Source organism: Cebidichthys violaceus, unplaced genomic scaffold, assembly GCF_023349555.1.
Source record: "Cebidichthys violaceus isolate CVI_PGR_0920_01 unplaced genomic scaffold, fCebVio1.0.p SCAF_31, whole genome shotgun sequence".
Classification (NCBI taxonomy): Eukaryota; Metazoa; Chordata; class Actinopteri; order Perciformes; family Stichaeidae; genus Cebidichthys; species Cebidichthys violaceus.
In genome coordinates this window covers 2227645-2243693 of record NW_027176495.1, presented here as the reverse complement: position 1 = coordinate 2243693, position 16049 = coordinate 2227645, and the positions used below count along the sequence as shown (strand labels likewise).

Sequence of the window (16049 nt, the reverse complement as noted above, 5' to 3'; positions counted from 1 at the left end):
TCGTTGTCTTCCTGTTTCTACAGAAGTAATATTCCGTCTACGGTAGACGCTCGTCGTGGAGAGAGGGATTCGTGTTACAGCTCAGAAAATGTAGAGCAAGCTGTGTCACATCAAAGGAGTAACGCGCCGTGTGTGAGCTAAACAGTTCACTGGCTTTGTATTATAATTCTCTCTCTCTCTCTCAACTACACACACACACACACACACACACACACACACACACACACACACACGTATATAAATACAATTTAGTTGAAAAGGAAACAGTGGTATTCCTCTACCCCTCCAGACTCTCACTACCAGGCAGTGTAGAGCAACAGCTGCTTTGGTAACAGTTCTGTCACGCAGCGATATGGACATTTCCCGCCTTCCTCACACGTGAGCGGTCTCTGTGCGATGCAGGCAGTGACCCCGTCAACAAAAGGTCCTGTAGTCCTGTTAGTCAGAGGCGCAGCGCTGGATGAACACACTTCGTTTACTTGCTTTACTTGAGCTCCATTTTCCCATCACAGCACCTTCTCAAGCCATCAGCAGCTGTCCTGCATCCTGTCCAGCTGTCACATCGCTCAGCCTCAGCTTCTGGCTCGATCAACCCATCACTCGATGTTTACCTGGTGTGACGAATAGTTCAGCAAGATGAATTCTTTTTAAAGCAAATACTGCAATTTCGTTTAATTGTCCTGACATGAAGTCATTTCAAAAGGCTGTGAGGAACAAATGATTGGAACCAGACTGACTAAACTGCACCTTTCCACTTATGTCATTAAAACTAGACTGAAATGTATTTTTCTGATAGAAATAACTGACGTAGCATTCAGTGAAGTCAATACATTTATGTCCTTTCTTCAAATGCTTCAATTATGAGCACTTAAACATATATTCATGAAACGACACACACACACACACACACACACACACACACACACACACACACACACACACACACACACACACACACACTATATGTCAGCCTTGATTTGTGAACCAGGTTACCAAGATCCCACTTCCCATCATGCATCATTCTGCTCTATTCATTACGTTCAGCCCCCTGCTCTTCTGTTGCTGTCTTGTAATTCTGTTAACTTTTGTTGCTGTTTGTATTTTCTCTCTCGTGCGCCTCATCAGACGAGCTCATTATCGCTGCGGGACATAAGTAGTCCCATGGCGCCACCCGGTGGCCTTAAACACAGCGGTGTCACAGCAGACACCGGCAGGTACAACAGCAAAACCCTTCATGAGGGAAGCTCTACTTTCCTGTGAGCTTTCATGTGGAATTCAGTTTTATATTTGTCGTCATACATTTCAATTTGCAATGCATTGGTGTGGTCAAACACTGTCCTGCCTTCTGTGTGACGTGTGACTCCTTTAAAAGAAGCAGGACGACGTTTCTTCTCTTCAAGGCCTCTTTAAGTGCGAGAGCCTTCCCTCAGGCAGCGCTGTCAGTCCATATGCATTCACAGTGCAGATAGCTTGGTTGAAGCATCTTTATGCATTTTGATAAGAGTCTAATGAAAAGCTGTTATATTCGAATGACGTACAAACCTAATAATTGGTCTTTAATAAATAGCGTCGTGTTGTTTCTGATAACAGGGAGACCATGCATGCTGAGACCTAGTGAAGACTGTAAAGATGTAAGGAGCGGCTTGGCTGCTGTAATAGGATCAGCACCCCTCATGCTCCCACTCACATCAGCCTTCATTACGACTGGCTTTGAGCAGGATTATTGTGCCTGCAGCTGATTTACTGTAGGTGCTGATTGATGTGTGCTGGCGTTTTGCTGATGCATGTAATTTATGTTTATTCAATTCAAAATGGAATGCTACGCTATCACCCTTCTCTCAACCTGACCGTCTCTCAGCCTCTCTGACCTCCCTGTGACATAATCAAGTTATTCACAATATTTGGTCCAAAAAAAATCAAAAAAGAAAAGCTTCACAAGCATGAATACAACACAGTACATATTGCCACAGCATTTGATGTAAAGTTGTTTTGTGCTCGAGTTGTATTATGAAAGATATGGATATTGCTGTAGGTTGAAAAAAAAGTATATTTTAATTCTCTTATGTCTCTTTTACCAATAAATTTATTATCAAGTCCAATCTGCCTCCCTCCGTCCCTCCGTCCCTCCGTCGTGAATCCTCTTAGAGGTGGATTACGGCACTAAGATGTCGACACTGAGAGGGAGAGAGGGAGAGAGAGGGAGAGAGAGGGAGAGAGAGGGAGAGAGGGAGAGAGAGGGAGGATGAGCATGAGGCACAGTGGGAGAGAGAGGGATCGTTAGAACAGGACACACAGGAAAGGAGAAGACAACAATGGAGAGAACCCCTCGGCCTGAAATGGGTCGGGAACGGGGTAGAAGACGGTCTGTAACTAGGGTGAGTACACACCCATTTACTGCTCCGAGAGGACAGTCAAAATACATTTGCTGCAGAGGACAAAACCACATTTGTGTCATGGTGAAGCGGTGCATGTGTGTTTTACTGAGCAAGATTTAGAAAGTCAGAATACATGAACTATTACTGCCTTCTAATTCAGCCTAATTAGGTCTCAGTTTGGCTTTAAGAGCAGGTGACGTGTGCAAGCTGTGTGTGTGTGTGTGTGTGTGTGTGTGTGTGTGTGTGTGTGTGTGTGTGTTTATTGAGTTACCTGTGGACCCACTACAGTAATGTGATAGACTGAGGGGATGACCTTCCTCTTAATTCATCTCACTTGTGTGTCCTGTTACTGAGACAAACGTGTGCAATAGATAGAGAGGGAGGACTTTGTGAGACAAAATGTGTCTCGGTTTGCTTCATGAATTGGACGACACTCTGCTGTAGGAGCATAAAAGACTGATTTTCTCAGTTTCTGTCCCCGTAGGGAGAGCCAGCAGAGCCTCACATGGTGAAGCGCACACTCCTGTGTCTCGTCCTCGCTTACACTGACGAGGCAGGGACAGACTAACCGGGCGGCAGCGATGTCTCTACTGTCCTTAACCAACCCTCCCGGCTGGAGCGTGTGCTCCGCTCTCTGCATCCTCATCGCGTTGCTCCCAGAGGCCAAAGCGGACGACCTGAACACGACCACTCAGCGCAATGGCGGGGGATCCCAGTGTGGGGAGTACACTAACCAGGTACTCACTGAGAACAGAGTGAAGTTTTCTGTTTACTCTCTGCTCTGTGTGGAAGCAGCTCAACTCCAGGAACGTAGTTCTCTGCTAGTAATACATCATTAATCATGCAAGAAAGCAGTGGTGGCAAAAGAAACAACATTATGAGACTAATACTGATGAATCAAGTAGCTTTTACTGATGTAGGTCATGTTGCAGCTAGTTTAGTCCAGTTCCCAACAGGTCAGGCCTGAAGTGACACCTGAGGGGTCTTGAGACGACAGTTCTGCTCCAACAAACTATAATCATATTTCTGGCAGGTGATGGAGGACGGGATGTGTCGGCTGGTGGCCACACTGCCTCAGCTGGACGAGCAGAAATGCCCGGATATGTTTCGCTGCACCGACGAAGTTTCCTACTGGCTGCACGAGAACGAGGAGAGGAAGCAGCAGATCGTGGTGCTGAAGGAGACCATCTCTGAGCTGCAGGAGGAGCTGAGGAACCACCGGCACCGCATCAAAGTCCTCGAGCTGCAGGTGAGATCCCCATATGGACTTAGCGGCCCTGGGTCAACTATCAGCACCAATCCTTTCAACTGCTTTGAGAGCTCACTTTAGTCCACCTGCAGCTCACCGCATGTTGTAACGGTGCGACTGCTCCTTTCTACAGACTAGACAGGTGACAGAACTCACGTAAGAACAAACGGATTCTGTTCTGATGTGTTTGTGCGTAGTGACATTAAATTCAACTTTTCAGAGCCAGACTTTTCTGAAAGGAAGGAGCAAACCTTCTCTAGTCGTGTTCTCTGTACACTCTGATTAAAGATGGTGGTGTGCATTTTGCAGGAACGATTAAAAACATTTGCCCGTCCCATAAATCATTACAGGAAACACATGGGTGTACAGTTCTGCACAGTTCTGCACAGTAACGCGGTGCCTGGTCATCAAGCTGGCTTCCCCCCAACACGTCCTTGACCTTAGTCACTAACAGGATTAGCCTCCTACTCTTGCACGTGCTGCCTCATGCGTCTCAGGCAGTGAGCCTGTACACACACACACACACACACACAGACCATCAGCTGGACGGGTCAGTGGCCAAAGGTGGATGTTGGAGAGGGTTCATGGGTCGGATGTGTTGTACACGGGAAGAGGGCAGGGGACGTGGCACCGGGGCTGGTGGTAATGGGAGTTAGCGTTATCCTCTATGTCAAAGCTAGGAATAGAGAAGGTTTATGAAAGAGACGTTTGGGAGACGTTTGAGGTTCAATGAGTTTATTGAGACTAGAAACATGTCAGCTGTAGGCCTAGTGGCTGTTCAGTTCAAGGTGACAGAAAGAAGAAGTTGAAGCTATCTCGGGCCATTATGAAGAGTTTCTTATGCAGATCACAGTTACTGCCCGTGTTGTTGTTTGTGGGCATGCTTGTGTGATTGACTATCTACATGTCTGCTGTCAGAGTGAAGAGAGGAACCACTTGAACACCTCTCTGGAGCAGCGCTTTCACGAGTTGGAGCATCACTACGATGAAGCCACCACCCTGCTGCACCTTCAGGGCACCCTGATCCTCGACCTCCAGGTATACCTATCATGAGTATAATTTCACTTTTAGATGAAATGTGCGCTGGGTGGTTTTTGATCGTTTCACTGCGTCTCTGTTTAGACCCACCTCCATAATCTGACTCTTTTGGTGGATAAAGTAAAAAGAAGCCCCGGGTGCTTGATCAACGTCCTCCATCCCAACCCGCTGATGAGCGCTCAAGAACCTCTGCACTCAGGTACTCTCTCTCAGAAACCAACAGAAAATAGTCTTGAGTGGCATGATCTGCCAGCAGAGGGCGCCAAAACCCACCGTGTTGATTTACTCCGTCTCCACCCGGTCTCACGTTCTCCTCCCTCAGAGCACGTGAGGAACTGTCCCATAGACTGCGCTTCCATCTACTACAATGGAGTGAGGAGATCAGGTCTCTACACAGTGGTGCCATCAATGGCCGGCGTGCCTGTGGAGGTCTATTGTGATATGGATACAGATGGTGAGTAGCATACACAAGCGCAGAAGGGCAGGCCGAGCTGCAGCTGAGCTTCAGTCCATGAGAGCATCAAGCCCAGGGTCGCTGTGGTCCTGACAATAGTTCAGCAGACACGCCGTATGCTTTCCCTTCCAGTGACCTTCTCTTTGCCTCAGGTGGCGGCTGGACTGTGATCCAGCGGCGTGCCGACGGCTCACTGAGCTTCGACCGCAGCTGGAGGGACTACAGGGACGGTTTTGGGGACCTGCACTCTGAGTTCTGGCTGGGCAACAATCACATACACGACCTGAGCACCCAGGGAGACTACAGCCTCCGCATCGACCTGGAGGACTGGAGCAACATGCACAAACATGCCCTCTACCAGAGCTTCAGGTTGGTGGCATGCAACAGTACACAAACAGTTGACAGACACATGCAATTACTTGTGTGTTGTTGCAAAACATGCGCAACAATCGCTACCTCTTGCATAATTACCTGGTGTTCCTCTGAATGTGTTTGTGTGTTTTGCAGCGTGGAAGATGAGGAGCACCTGTACCGTCTCCATGTGTCGGGCTTCAGCGGGACAGTGCAGGACTCTTTCAGCTGGTACCACGACAAGCAGGGCTTCAGCACCCCTGACAGTGGCAACATCTGCGCTGAGATCTCCCACGGCGGATGGTGGTACAATCAGTGCTTCTACGCCAACCTTAACGGCGTCTACTACAGGGTAAGTACACAGGCAGCCACGGCTTCACTTCATGCTTCTGAAGTCAGGAGGATGTTCACTACTGTTCACTCATCCCGCAGGGCGGCCATTACACCCCTAAAGGCCGGGGGCCGCTGGGTCCTGATGGGATCGTTTGGTACACCTGGAGGGACTCTGACTACTACTCCCTACGCAAAGTCAGCATGATGATCCGACCGCGCTCTTTCCGAACCCGTTTGTCACCGTGACCCAGTGTCACCGTGACAAACGGTTAGGAGGTTAGGACACAGGGACAACCCCAGCTGCGGGGCTCACGTGGGGATCTCTCGGGGACACCGTAGTCATGGTGACCTCCAGCGATGTTCTTGTTGACAGAGCTCATCAAGAAGGAACTGAAGGTCACTCATGTCAACAACGAGGGCCTCGCTCCGGCTGCTGTGGAGCCGCTGTAGGTGCAGATATGACTGCTCTGCTCGATATTCTCCAAACAGTGGGGATTTTTTTGGGACATGAACATTTTCCATTCAGCCACGGAGGAAGCAAGTTCTTCCATTTTTTTCTACTTCTATTTTGTACTTTTAGTTTAATACATCGACACGTGACACACTATTAGCAACCCAGCCAAAAGAAAACGGACATTTTTGTGACTTAACGTCAGTTAACGTGGCAGGAAGATCACAGGAAACGGTTTATTGAATTATCTGCAGATGATGTGTGCTTATTGCATATTTATGATTACTCTATTATCCAATTTAATTCATTTTGAATTTGCAGCCAACTACGAGTTTAATCCATTGTGTAATTTCTTTTGTTGAAATAAAAAGGGTTTTAATACTAAAACATCAGAACACAGTATTAGATATAACATCCCTTTGGTTTGATAAGTGCTCACAGTATAGAGTATGGCAGAGAAGATGTGCTATATGAGGACTGTGTATGCTGTATGGATTGTACAATAAACATTATATATACAAAATGTGACACAAATGACTATTTCATATAGAAAAAGGTTCTGAAAAGAGGACACTTCTCTAAAGGACGTTTCTAACCGTTGGAGATAGGAGATAACTCTTATCACACAGTACACATACTACCGTTTATCTGCGGCATCCAGTGAGCGTTACTTCCATTCAAATGACTTCACACGTGGGTTTCCACAGACCTTTAGCCCGCCAATGTAGCAGGAACGTGTCGAGCAGAGGGTCAGTCTGTGGGCCAACGGACACCGAGAAAAGAGCTGCAGGTTTGTACTCGGTTCACTTTAAACACGAGTGACAAAAGAATCATTTTAAACTGAAACCAGCGCTCCGAGCCCTGAAGACACGACAACACGTGTCAAACACAACAAGAATGCACGGACTGTCTGGTGCACGAGATCTGTACTTTATGAGAGCTCCACATGCAGCTGCACCTGATGGGGGCCGAGAGCTGAATGTGGGGTAAAGGGGCTCTTTCACTTCCTCCACTACGAGCTGCACAAACGCACTCTTTGACCGCTCGCACAGGCTGCCGACTCATTCTCATTCCCATCCATCTCCACGCAGGAATCTGCAGAAGTGAATAAGGGCTTCACTGTGAGCCGCTCTCTGAACCATGCGGAGAACAAGACGAGGGTTCTTTGGGAAACGCACACAAAGAAACAAAACGGCCGATGAGTACAAATCATTGTTTAATAAATCAAACTGAATCTTTGAGTTACACTGCATTGTAAATACTCCTATACATAAAATAGTATCTCAATGACAAGAAGCACCTGATAGGGCAGATAGAATATATATATATATATATATCTATATACGTATATATATTTCATGTATCAAGTGATAAGAAAACAGAAAGAACAGGATTAGAGACTGATTGAAAGCTGGGCGGTGAAAAGCTAAACTGCATACAGACATAATCCATGGCTCCGTCCCAAACTCTTGTTTTAGTACATATTCTTACAGCTAACGTTGCCGTTAAATCTTCATATAAAACACCGTAATCTCAAAATAAAAAAAAAAAGGACAAATATTCTTCAGGAGAACTGGCAGAGAGGAGAGGAACGGAGCTATCGAATTCACTGACTTTTGGCTTTACTGTCCATAAAATAATGAACCTTTGAGATTCATTCATCGCTCTCCTGACCTGTGAGCTGCAGTGTCATGATACGCAGCCTGGGGGGGCAACTAAGTCAACCATTTCTCTTTCCCTCAAAGGGGAAAGGCTGGAAGGAGGTGGAGCTTCCTGTTAGCTCTTTGAGGAAGTGCAGGATGAAAAAAGGGGCCTAGGGGACATACAGTGGACATTCAGAGGACACGCCGTCTCCGACAGCTCCGCCAAGACTCGGTGGATTCATAGAAGGAATACTCCACTTCTTTTACCGAATATGTTAGGACTCTCACATGTTAACGGCACTAATAATTCAAATATTGGCTGAGGAATAAACAATAATATGCATTCAGAAATCCCCCCCCCCCCTGAGGGGAGGACAGCTGTTTTTTTGGTGTAAGTACATCGCTGTGCAGACAACATGTGTAAAACCTACACGGAAAACCTGCAGAGTATTGCTTTAAAGTAAGCAGATATCATGTGAGCGCAGGCAGGTTGGCGCCTATAGCCGTACAAAAACAAGCATCACATTAGAGAAGCTCGATGCGTTGCGCAATTAACGGCGTCGACTTCCTGTCTCAGCAGCCGCAGACCTTAGCCCGGAGGAAAAGGCGTGTGTAGCGCGGGCGTCTTGGTCCGCTCTCATTGCTGGCCTAATGAAACAACAGCTGCTGCACATGCTGGGACTGTTGGCATGAGCAGTGAAGGACGAGGGGAGATAAGAGCCACAGACAGAGAGAAGTGAGATTTAAATTAAAGGGAGGGAGAGTAACGCAGCGTAAGGAAGAACATTTTGGATGTTGAGCTGGTTTAAATCTTCTTTTCTTGTAGAGCCGGACTGAAGGTCTTTGCTTTCACATAGTAGTGAACTGACTGTGTGCCTGTCTCAGCTTTGCAGCGATCTGTAGAAGAAGAAGAAGAAGAAGAAACTTGCATCAGAGGCTGGTGAGCGCCGTGCTCCACAGGTGAGAAGGCAACAAAAAGGACAGGCGATAAACGTGCTTTACCGTCTCGTAAAACTTGACTTGCTCTTCCAAGTACAGCTGCATGACCCTGTTGTAGTCATAGATACGGTTGCTGTGGAAGTGGTTCATCTCAGCTGCGGGACACAAGAGGGGAAACCAGACGTCAGACGTCACGATCCGATAAAACTCCACCGCTTCAATGTGTCCGAGCGAGAGCGTTACCTTGTAATGCGTACGACATCGTGCTGACGCGTTTAGCCATCGTGACTTTGTCCTGAACGGTGATCTTACTGGCAGCCACAAGCTTGTCTCCCTCCTTCACCTTCTCTATGGCTGCCTGCAGGAATCAAGAACAGTTGTATGAAGACAAAAGACCGTTTAACTGAACAGCATCACGGTGAAGGAATGATCAAAAAAAGAAGAAAGAAGCAAAATGAAACTTTTACAGCTTTCAGGTCTCTTGTAGACTGGGTTGCACCAGCTACTCATGAGCCCGTTACTGTGTGTGTGTGTGTGTGTGTGTGTGTGTGTGTGAAGTCCTTACTTAGTGATAAGCCACTACTAGCTACCGTCTAAACTGTCGATTTACTAAATTGAGTTGCATCATTCTTCATGTCTTAGCTAGTACAAACTTTAATAATGTGTAAACTGGCAGTTGTCCAATCAAAAGCAATCAACTATGTAAACAGGAAGTCACTGTAGCATCACTAGCGTCAACAGAACGTCCCAATAGAACACATTTAGAAGACAAACGATGCATTAAAACGTAGGTTTGACTTGTTTTTAACGGGTATGCATACATGGACGATTATGTGTTTTAGCGGCATAAATGAGGCGAATAAAGCGTCGTGTAGCTCTTTCCAGTGCACCTTATGGACTCCGATGGTGTCAGGGAAGCATCCCAGAAGACCCTTGTATTCATTGTTGGTCTCCATGACGAAGTGGAGGTCTTTCTTGGGCTGTGAAAGGGAGCGAAGGTAGATGGACAGACAAAAACAGAACAATCAAAAACAGGAAATAACAGAGAGGTGAAAGTGAGAAGAACACAGGGAAACAGTAGCTCACAGGAGGAACCTCCCAAAGTCTCATTTGAAAACAATGGCCTAAAAGAAGGAGACGTATAACAGTGAGGTTCTCCTTAAAGGAGCAGTGTGTAGGATTTAGTGGCATCTAGCTACGACAATGACTCTTAGTTTCAGGTCATTAATGAAAACATAAACCCGCCTAAAGCCTACACACCTTTAATGTGATTCAGTTCACCGACAGAGGCAGACACTAAAGAGTGGCTGTTTACTCCAAAGACAGGTAGAGTAACAGAAGAGGCCACAACATTCAGCTGCTCTGTAGAACAGACACACTGCACCGCTGCAGACGTTTGGCTCCATCCAGGTCCAGACTATCGCAGGCAGAGCTAAACTAAAGCCCACAATTCTACACACTGACCAAAGAGTGTCGGAGCAGCAAACGCTTACCGGATGAATCCTCCCTCTGGAAGCTGCATGGATATCAAAACAAAAGGCCCAAGTTTGATTTTTATTACACACCAAACTAAAATCAGCCACAGAACGGTCAGAGAGTCCAGAAATAGAAGGAGGACAACAACATTTAGGAAGTACTAGACGACAGTGTTCTTCCTGTACAGATACGGACATCACGGACAGGACGCCGGGTCAGAGCGACATTAAAAAGGCCACGACCAGGAAGTAAACGCCGACCGCAAACAGGAAGTGTTCAGACACTGAGAGATAGAATGATTATTGAGAGAGAGAGAACCCTGAAACAATGTGCGCGATAAACGGGTCTAAAATAAACTCAGAGGCCTTCGAGTTCTGCTCCACTGTGGTGGAAAACAGAACGTAGAAGTAGAAGTCATAGAAACACATGATGCAAACACTAAAGAAGAGTACCGACCTGCTCTGCCACCATCTGAGCTATTTCCTCGTACGTCTTGCCCGCTGCCGTCATGGCGTCAGTCAGGGTCGCCTCGCCTGGAGCAGAAGAGAGAAGGGGTTAAAAGACGTCTGAATATGTTTCTCAACAGCATCTGTGTGCCAACTTTTTCAACACAGACTTCCTCATAACGACCGTCAGCTGCTACCATTATAAGGAATGCTTGCGTGGAAGTCGTACCTTGGTACCCGCTGCTGTTGAAGACGGACGAGAGGTTTTGGAAGGCTTTGCCGATTCTCTGGTACTCTTTTGGCAACGCTGTGGAACACAGACACTCGCTGTGTGAATGGATTTGTCTTAAGTTGGCAAAAATCCTCAACGGCACGAACCACACATTAATACAAACAGTGATTACGGTCTAAAATGAAGGTGTGGCCTGTGTGTGGTGGAACATGCATTTAGCTTCAGTGTGTACGTACGGCCTGTACATCTCTTCCAGTGCTCGTTGCCCACCGTGAGGATCTCCTTCACCCCGTCATCCATGGCTTTGGTGAACCTGCTGAACTGCTCACACTTCTGCTCCCTGTGGACGAGGGACACATTCGACTCACACTGAACCACAAGCGGCACACGGTCAGCCGCGCGGTTAACGCCGGCGCCTCGCCGAGTCTTTTTTGCAGCGGTTTGAGGGTAAAGTTTGATGAAACTCACACTTCCACAGGATCCAGGTCCACAGCTTCAGGCTCTATCGTGGAGAAGATCATCACTCCCACTGTCTCGTCCTTCTCTGCTTTTCTCTTCCCCGTCTTCCAGTCCTGTACCAATGCATCGTTGTAATCAAGCAGTAATAGTGATAAAAACCCTGTAGAACGAAGGGAGAAGAAGTGAGAAGAAGCCCACCTTCTCATCCTTGTAGGTGAGGAAGATCTGGAATACGTCACTGCAGGAAACAACGGGGTGTCTGCACATCCTGGTCATCCAGCCCTGCAACCGCTCCATCCGCATCTTAATAAACTCCTCCTCAAATCGCCCTGGAACAGAGAATAGTGACGCACAGAAAAGATTCTATATTCATGCGTTCTTCAGCAACTTTCATCTCTTTTTTCTGCATCTTCGGTCACACTTACCGGTCACCTGCTTGTCCGGTAAAGACGGGATGGGGATGGCTGAGCCAAATTTGTCTAGAAGCCTCTCGTACAGCCAATCAAAGTGCTTGTATCTGTGGTTGACTGGTCGGTTTGTGGTCTGCAAACCAAGAACACGGAGTTACAGACGCTGTAAGTCATGTAGACTGGATTTGACTGGATTTGACTGGATATGACGGTACTGGACGCTCACGTTGGGTGTGATTTGGTACTCGATGTAGCTCTTGAGGCCGTACATCTTTGAGCCTTTCTTGGGATCGGCCACCACACAGTCAAGCTGAGTCTCAGGGTACGACCACACCGGACCAACTTCTCCTGACTGAGCATACATACACCACACACACGGTTTAGAAAGCTGCTCCTCTGCATCGCATGGCATTAAAAAAACAAACATTTGTATGTATATTTAGATTATAACCCACATAGATCGATAGCTTCTCTTTGCCCTTAGCGAGCTGCTTGCATAAGAGGTAGAGCTCTGGACCCGGCTTAGAGAACCCAGGAAACCTGCTCAAAGGGAAGTTTTGGAAATTAACCACCATGATGTGCATAGAATCTAGAACCATCCACACTGTTCCGCGTCTTCAGAATCCAAAGCCTCATGTCTCACTGCTCCCTCTTACTTGTTGAGGGAGATCTTCATGGAAGGCGCGTGAGCTCCTCCCCTCTGCATCGCGCCGCTCTCTCCGGATTCTGACTCGCCGTAACCTCCGGTGGACTTGTCGTCCCACTCGTCGTCCCACTCGTCGTCCTCCGCCCCTGAGAGCAGAGAGACGTGGACACACGGCCGTGCTTTAGGCACAGAGAGCACACATTCATGTTGCAGCAAGAGTCTGAATAATACGGGATGTCGTAGTCTAATTAAGGTTATTCACTCGTATTTAATAAGTGGATGGATACTGCTCAGCCTCACTCTGAGGTCCCGAGGATTAGATTAGGTGACGGATGTTTGAGAGCATGCAGCAGTCGCCTGTTAGTGATCAGAGAAACTGCATTTCAGGAATGACGAGCTTTAAATTACCTGGTTTAAACGGGAAACAATCCTAAATTTCTAGCCCTAAAAACATGATTCAGAATTTGCATAGCATAATTCTCTCACTTTAAAATCGCTCCCTGAAGAATCCATTTTAATGATCCAACGTGTTCCTCAGTTTGTCATCCAGCATGAACTGAAACATGACTAGCCTAGCTTAGCAGATCTCTAAACCTCTCTTCAGTTACTGCTCTTCTTCTTCTTCTTCTTCTTCTGTAGGACAGACATGCTGAGAGACTCATCATCAAACACCACCAACTACAACTAAAGTCTGTCAATCATGTCAACGTTGTCAAATTGTGCTTCTTGACAAATACGCCGCATGTATCAGAGGAAGGATTTAATCCAGTTACTCTCAATATCAGAGGTCCGTCACATCTGACACTTTACCACATCACCAGTGAGTCGATGGTGTTAATGTTAAGATGCAAAGGGAACGCTGCACACGCATGCTTTTAAGACTCTACATCATTTACTAAAACTATTTGCTGGTATTTATTGCCAGTCCACACACACACACACACACACACACACACACACACACACACACAATGTAAGAAAACGCTTCCACCAGGCAACGCATGGGGTACCTGTGTAATCGATAAGGTAAGGATACGGGTAGATGTCTTTGGCAAGAGGGAAAGAAAGGAAAAGTCTGTTAATTCCTCTCCGTGTCATTTATTCCCCTAGTTCTCTTTTTACAATAACAACTGCAGAGTTAAACAGTCATTTGTCTTTCATGTCATGAGTGAAGACGACTTTTCCACAGTCGGCAAAAACAGAGTCATGATGACCTGATTGTCCCGTCTCTGTTGGCCAGAGAGAGACAACTGAGCACGACCACATCTGGAGGTTAAAGTCACCGCAAACCTTTAAACCACTGGATGAAATAGTATCAACAAATAATGGATCAAACTCAGATCAGAGGGTTTCTGTGGACAGGAAACGGTTCTCTGTCCCGAGTATAAATCATTTCCTTTATTGTTCTACGATGCAAACCTCTGTGTCACACGAGCTTACTTATTATTAGGACCTTTGATTTGACAGGAGACAAATGTAATAACTTGAACAGAAAGCAGAAGTGCTCTAGAATGTGACACACAGTCACTACAAAGCAGTTCTTACCTGGGCCCTGGTAGGCCTGAGGGTGGCCCTGGGACACGGAGCTCCAGGGGTCAGCGGGACTCTTCCCGGTCTGGGTTCCCTCCGGATTGGACGCCCAGTTGTTGTTGGACCCCCCCGAGGGGTCCGCGTTCCACACCGACCACGGATCATTACCGTTACTAGCCTGGAGCGGACGGAGAGAGGAAATGTGAGGGACGGAGAGAACGACGGATGAAGGACGGAGCGGAGAGAGAGAGAGAGAGACAACCCCGTCTGGAGTCAGCGGTCTTTGAACAACATGCCGTTTCACACGACGCTCACCGAGCAGGGAATCTGATCAAGAGCGCAGAATGTAAACTCTGTTTAACACATGCAGCAACTACAAATATAATAATACTGTATATTTGAAAACATCTGCTGACAATCTGAATATGCACACTCACACAGAAACACTACCATCCTGCTGTCCATACACACAATTATCTGTACGAGTTAAAAATGCAGCTGCATGCCGTGCAACACACTCTGAACCGCGATGGAAACTTGTAGGCAAAGGCATGCGATAGAGTGTGTGTGTGTGTGTGTGTGCCTCTTGTAGGTTGCAGTTATGTAGCTTAATGCTAACCAAGTAACGCGCTGCCTGAACACAGAGCGAGTGCAGAGTCACTGAAACCTCCTCATACAGACACACAGAGCGATGAACACGGCAGCGCAGCGAGGACCAACACAACAGTGAAAACGGTGAACATGTTAAAGATTATTCATAAGATTGTGATCATCACGGGAGGACATGTTTGTGGTCTGGTGATTTGTCAGTGAGATGATTAGTGGATTATGTGTGAGGTACGTCTAAGCTTCATTAAGTTCCGCTGTAGTGCTGATTCATACAATTACGATAAAGGGGCGTGGGAGTGGATCGGTGTGGTGAGAGTGTGCAAGGTGTAGGGTGAGAGGGTGAGGTCATGCTCTTTGCAGGCAGTAGGAGTAGGAGGGGGAATTTGCCAAAAGCAGACCGATCAGAGAGGAAGGGGGGGGGGGGGGGCTTGGGGGCAGGACTTGGGTTTCATCCGCCACCCTTACGTGGCGGTTACCTCATCGGGGGACGAAAGGTAGGGGGAAACTGGGGTGTCGGGGGTGTCCGGCTGGGGACTTAAGCCCCCAGCATCCACCTTGAGAGGGAGAAGAAGGTGACATCATCACAAGGCGACCAGCAGTGGAGGCTTACACTCAGCACGGGATGAGTTAAAGTGATGCTGGGTGTGGATGCGTTTGTGTGGGAGTGTGTTGAGTGGAAAGAGAGAGCATGAGGGGATAATGGCTGACACATTTCCTGCGTTGACTCAACCCCAAACTCTGCCCAAAGTTTCTACTGATTCAGCAGTACGCTCATGCTTGAGGAACTTCCTGCCTGCTAAATACAGAAGGTTTCACCGAGCGTATTTCCTCTTGGTTCTATCTTACTAGAGCTAAAAATCTGTGTCGGTTATAAACGACGCGACCACGGTGAATATCTTCCACGGCAGCTGCTCTCACTTCTGCATCTCTGGCAACACGGACGTCAGTAGAACTCCCTCATCACTCACTTCTGCTTTCTGACTTTTCTTCAACATCGCCCCGTCACACGGACTTTTGAATGGATGAATGGGATCATGGCAGGGAGCCAAGATCCCTAAATGAACCCGCTGTTCATTTAATATTCCCGAACCGTCGGTAGCCGAGCGCGTTACCTGGTGCTGTGCAGGCGCTGCTGCTGCTGCAGGAGCGAAGGAATCAAAGATGGACAGGTCTGGAGCTGCAGCATGTCCTACGCTTGGAGTAGGAGCTGAAGCTGCTGGGAACGATGGTGACGGCTTATTGAACTACAAACGAAAAGACAGAAAACAGAACTTCATTAAAGAATGCATTAGAAGTGTTCCATAGATTCCAGAATGACTTCATGACATTTAAAGACACATTCCTCTGTGCTAATGTGATCGTGTGTCCTTGGCATTCTGCATTTTAAACATTCTCAGTGTGTCCGACG

At 47.2% G+C, this 16049-nt stretch overlaps 2 protein-coding genes across 3 annotated transcripts in view; one reads left to right on the top strand and one right to left on the bottom strand.

Annotated features, from left to right (window-relative positions):
• Positions 1-2956: 2956 nt before the first annotated feature.
• si:ch211-203k16.3 (techylectin-5B) lies at positions 2957-6680 on the top strand. Its single transcript, XM_068724647.1, has 8 exons — positions 2957-3112; positions 3409-3624; positions 4543-4662; positions 4747-4861; positions 4985-5116; positions 5269-5485; positions 5624-5819; positions 5900-6680. Exons 1-8 carry the CDS (start codon positions 2957-2959, stop codon positions 6044-6046), a joined length of 1299 nt encoding a protein of 432 aa, XP_068580748.1. The 3' UTR covers positions 6047-6680.
• A 770-nt stretch (positions 6681-7450) lies between these two features.
• Positions 7451-16049, bottom strand: part of snx9b (sorting nexin 9b) — a 12471-nt gene continuing 3872 nt past the window's right edge. The window contains exons 4-19 of one of the 2 annotated variants that reach the window (XM_068724481.1): positions 15754-15885; positions 15118-15195; positions 14048-14210; positions 12513-12648; positions 12312-12396; positions 12083-12208; positions 11872-11989; positions 11645-11775; positions 11456-11559; positions 11224-11327; positions 10985-11062; positions 10766-10842; positions 9724-9813; positions 9077-9191; positions 8897-8988; positions 7451-8791 (exon numbers count right to left, since the gene is read on the bottom strand). In XM_068724481.1, the coding sequence (XP_068580582.1) occupies positions 8744-8791; positions 8897-8988; positions 9077-9191; positions 9724-9813; positions 10766-10842; positions 10985-11062; positions 11224-11327; positions 11456-11559; positions 11645-11775; positions 11872-11989; positions 12083-12208; positions 12312-12396; positions 12513-12648; positions 14048-14210; positions 15118-15195; positions 15754-15885 (1677 nt within the window). In that variant the 3' untranslated portion in view covers positions 7451-8743. The remainder of the gene's footprint in view (positions 8792-8896; positions 8989-9076; positions 9192-9723; positions 9814-10765; positions 10843-10984; positions 11063-11223; positions 11328-11455; positions 11560-11644; positions 11776-11871; positions 11990-12082; positions 12209-12311; positions 12397-12512; positions 12649-14047; positions 14211-15117; positions 15196-15753; positions 15886-16049) is intronic. The other variant, XM_068724482.1, reaches the window with a different exon arrangement.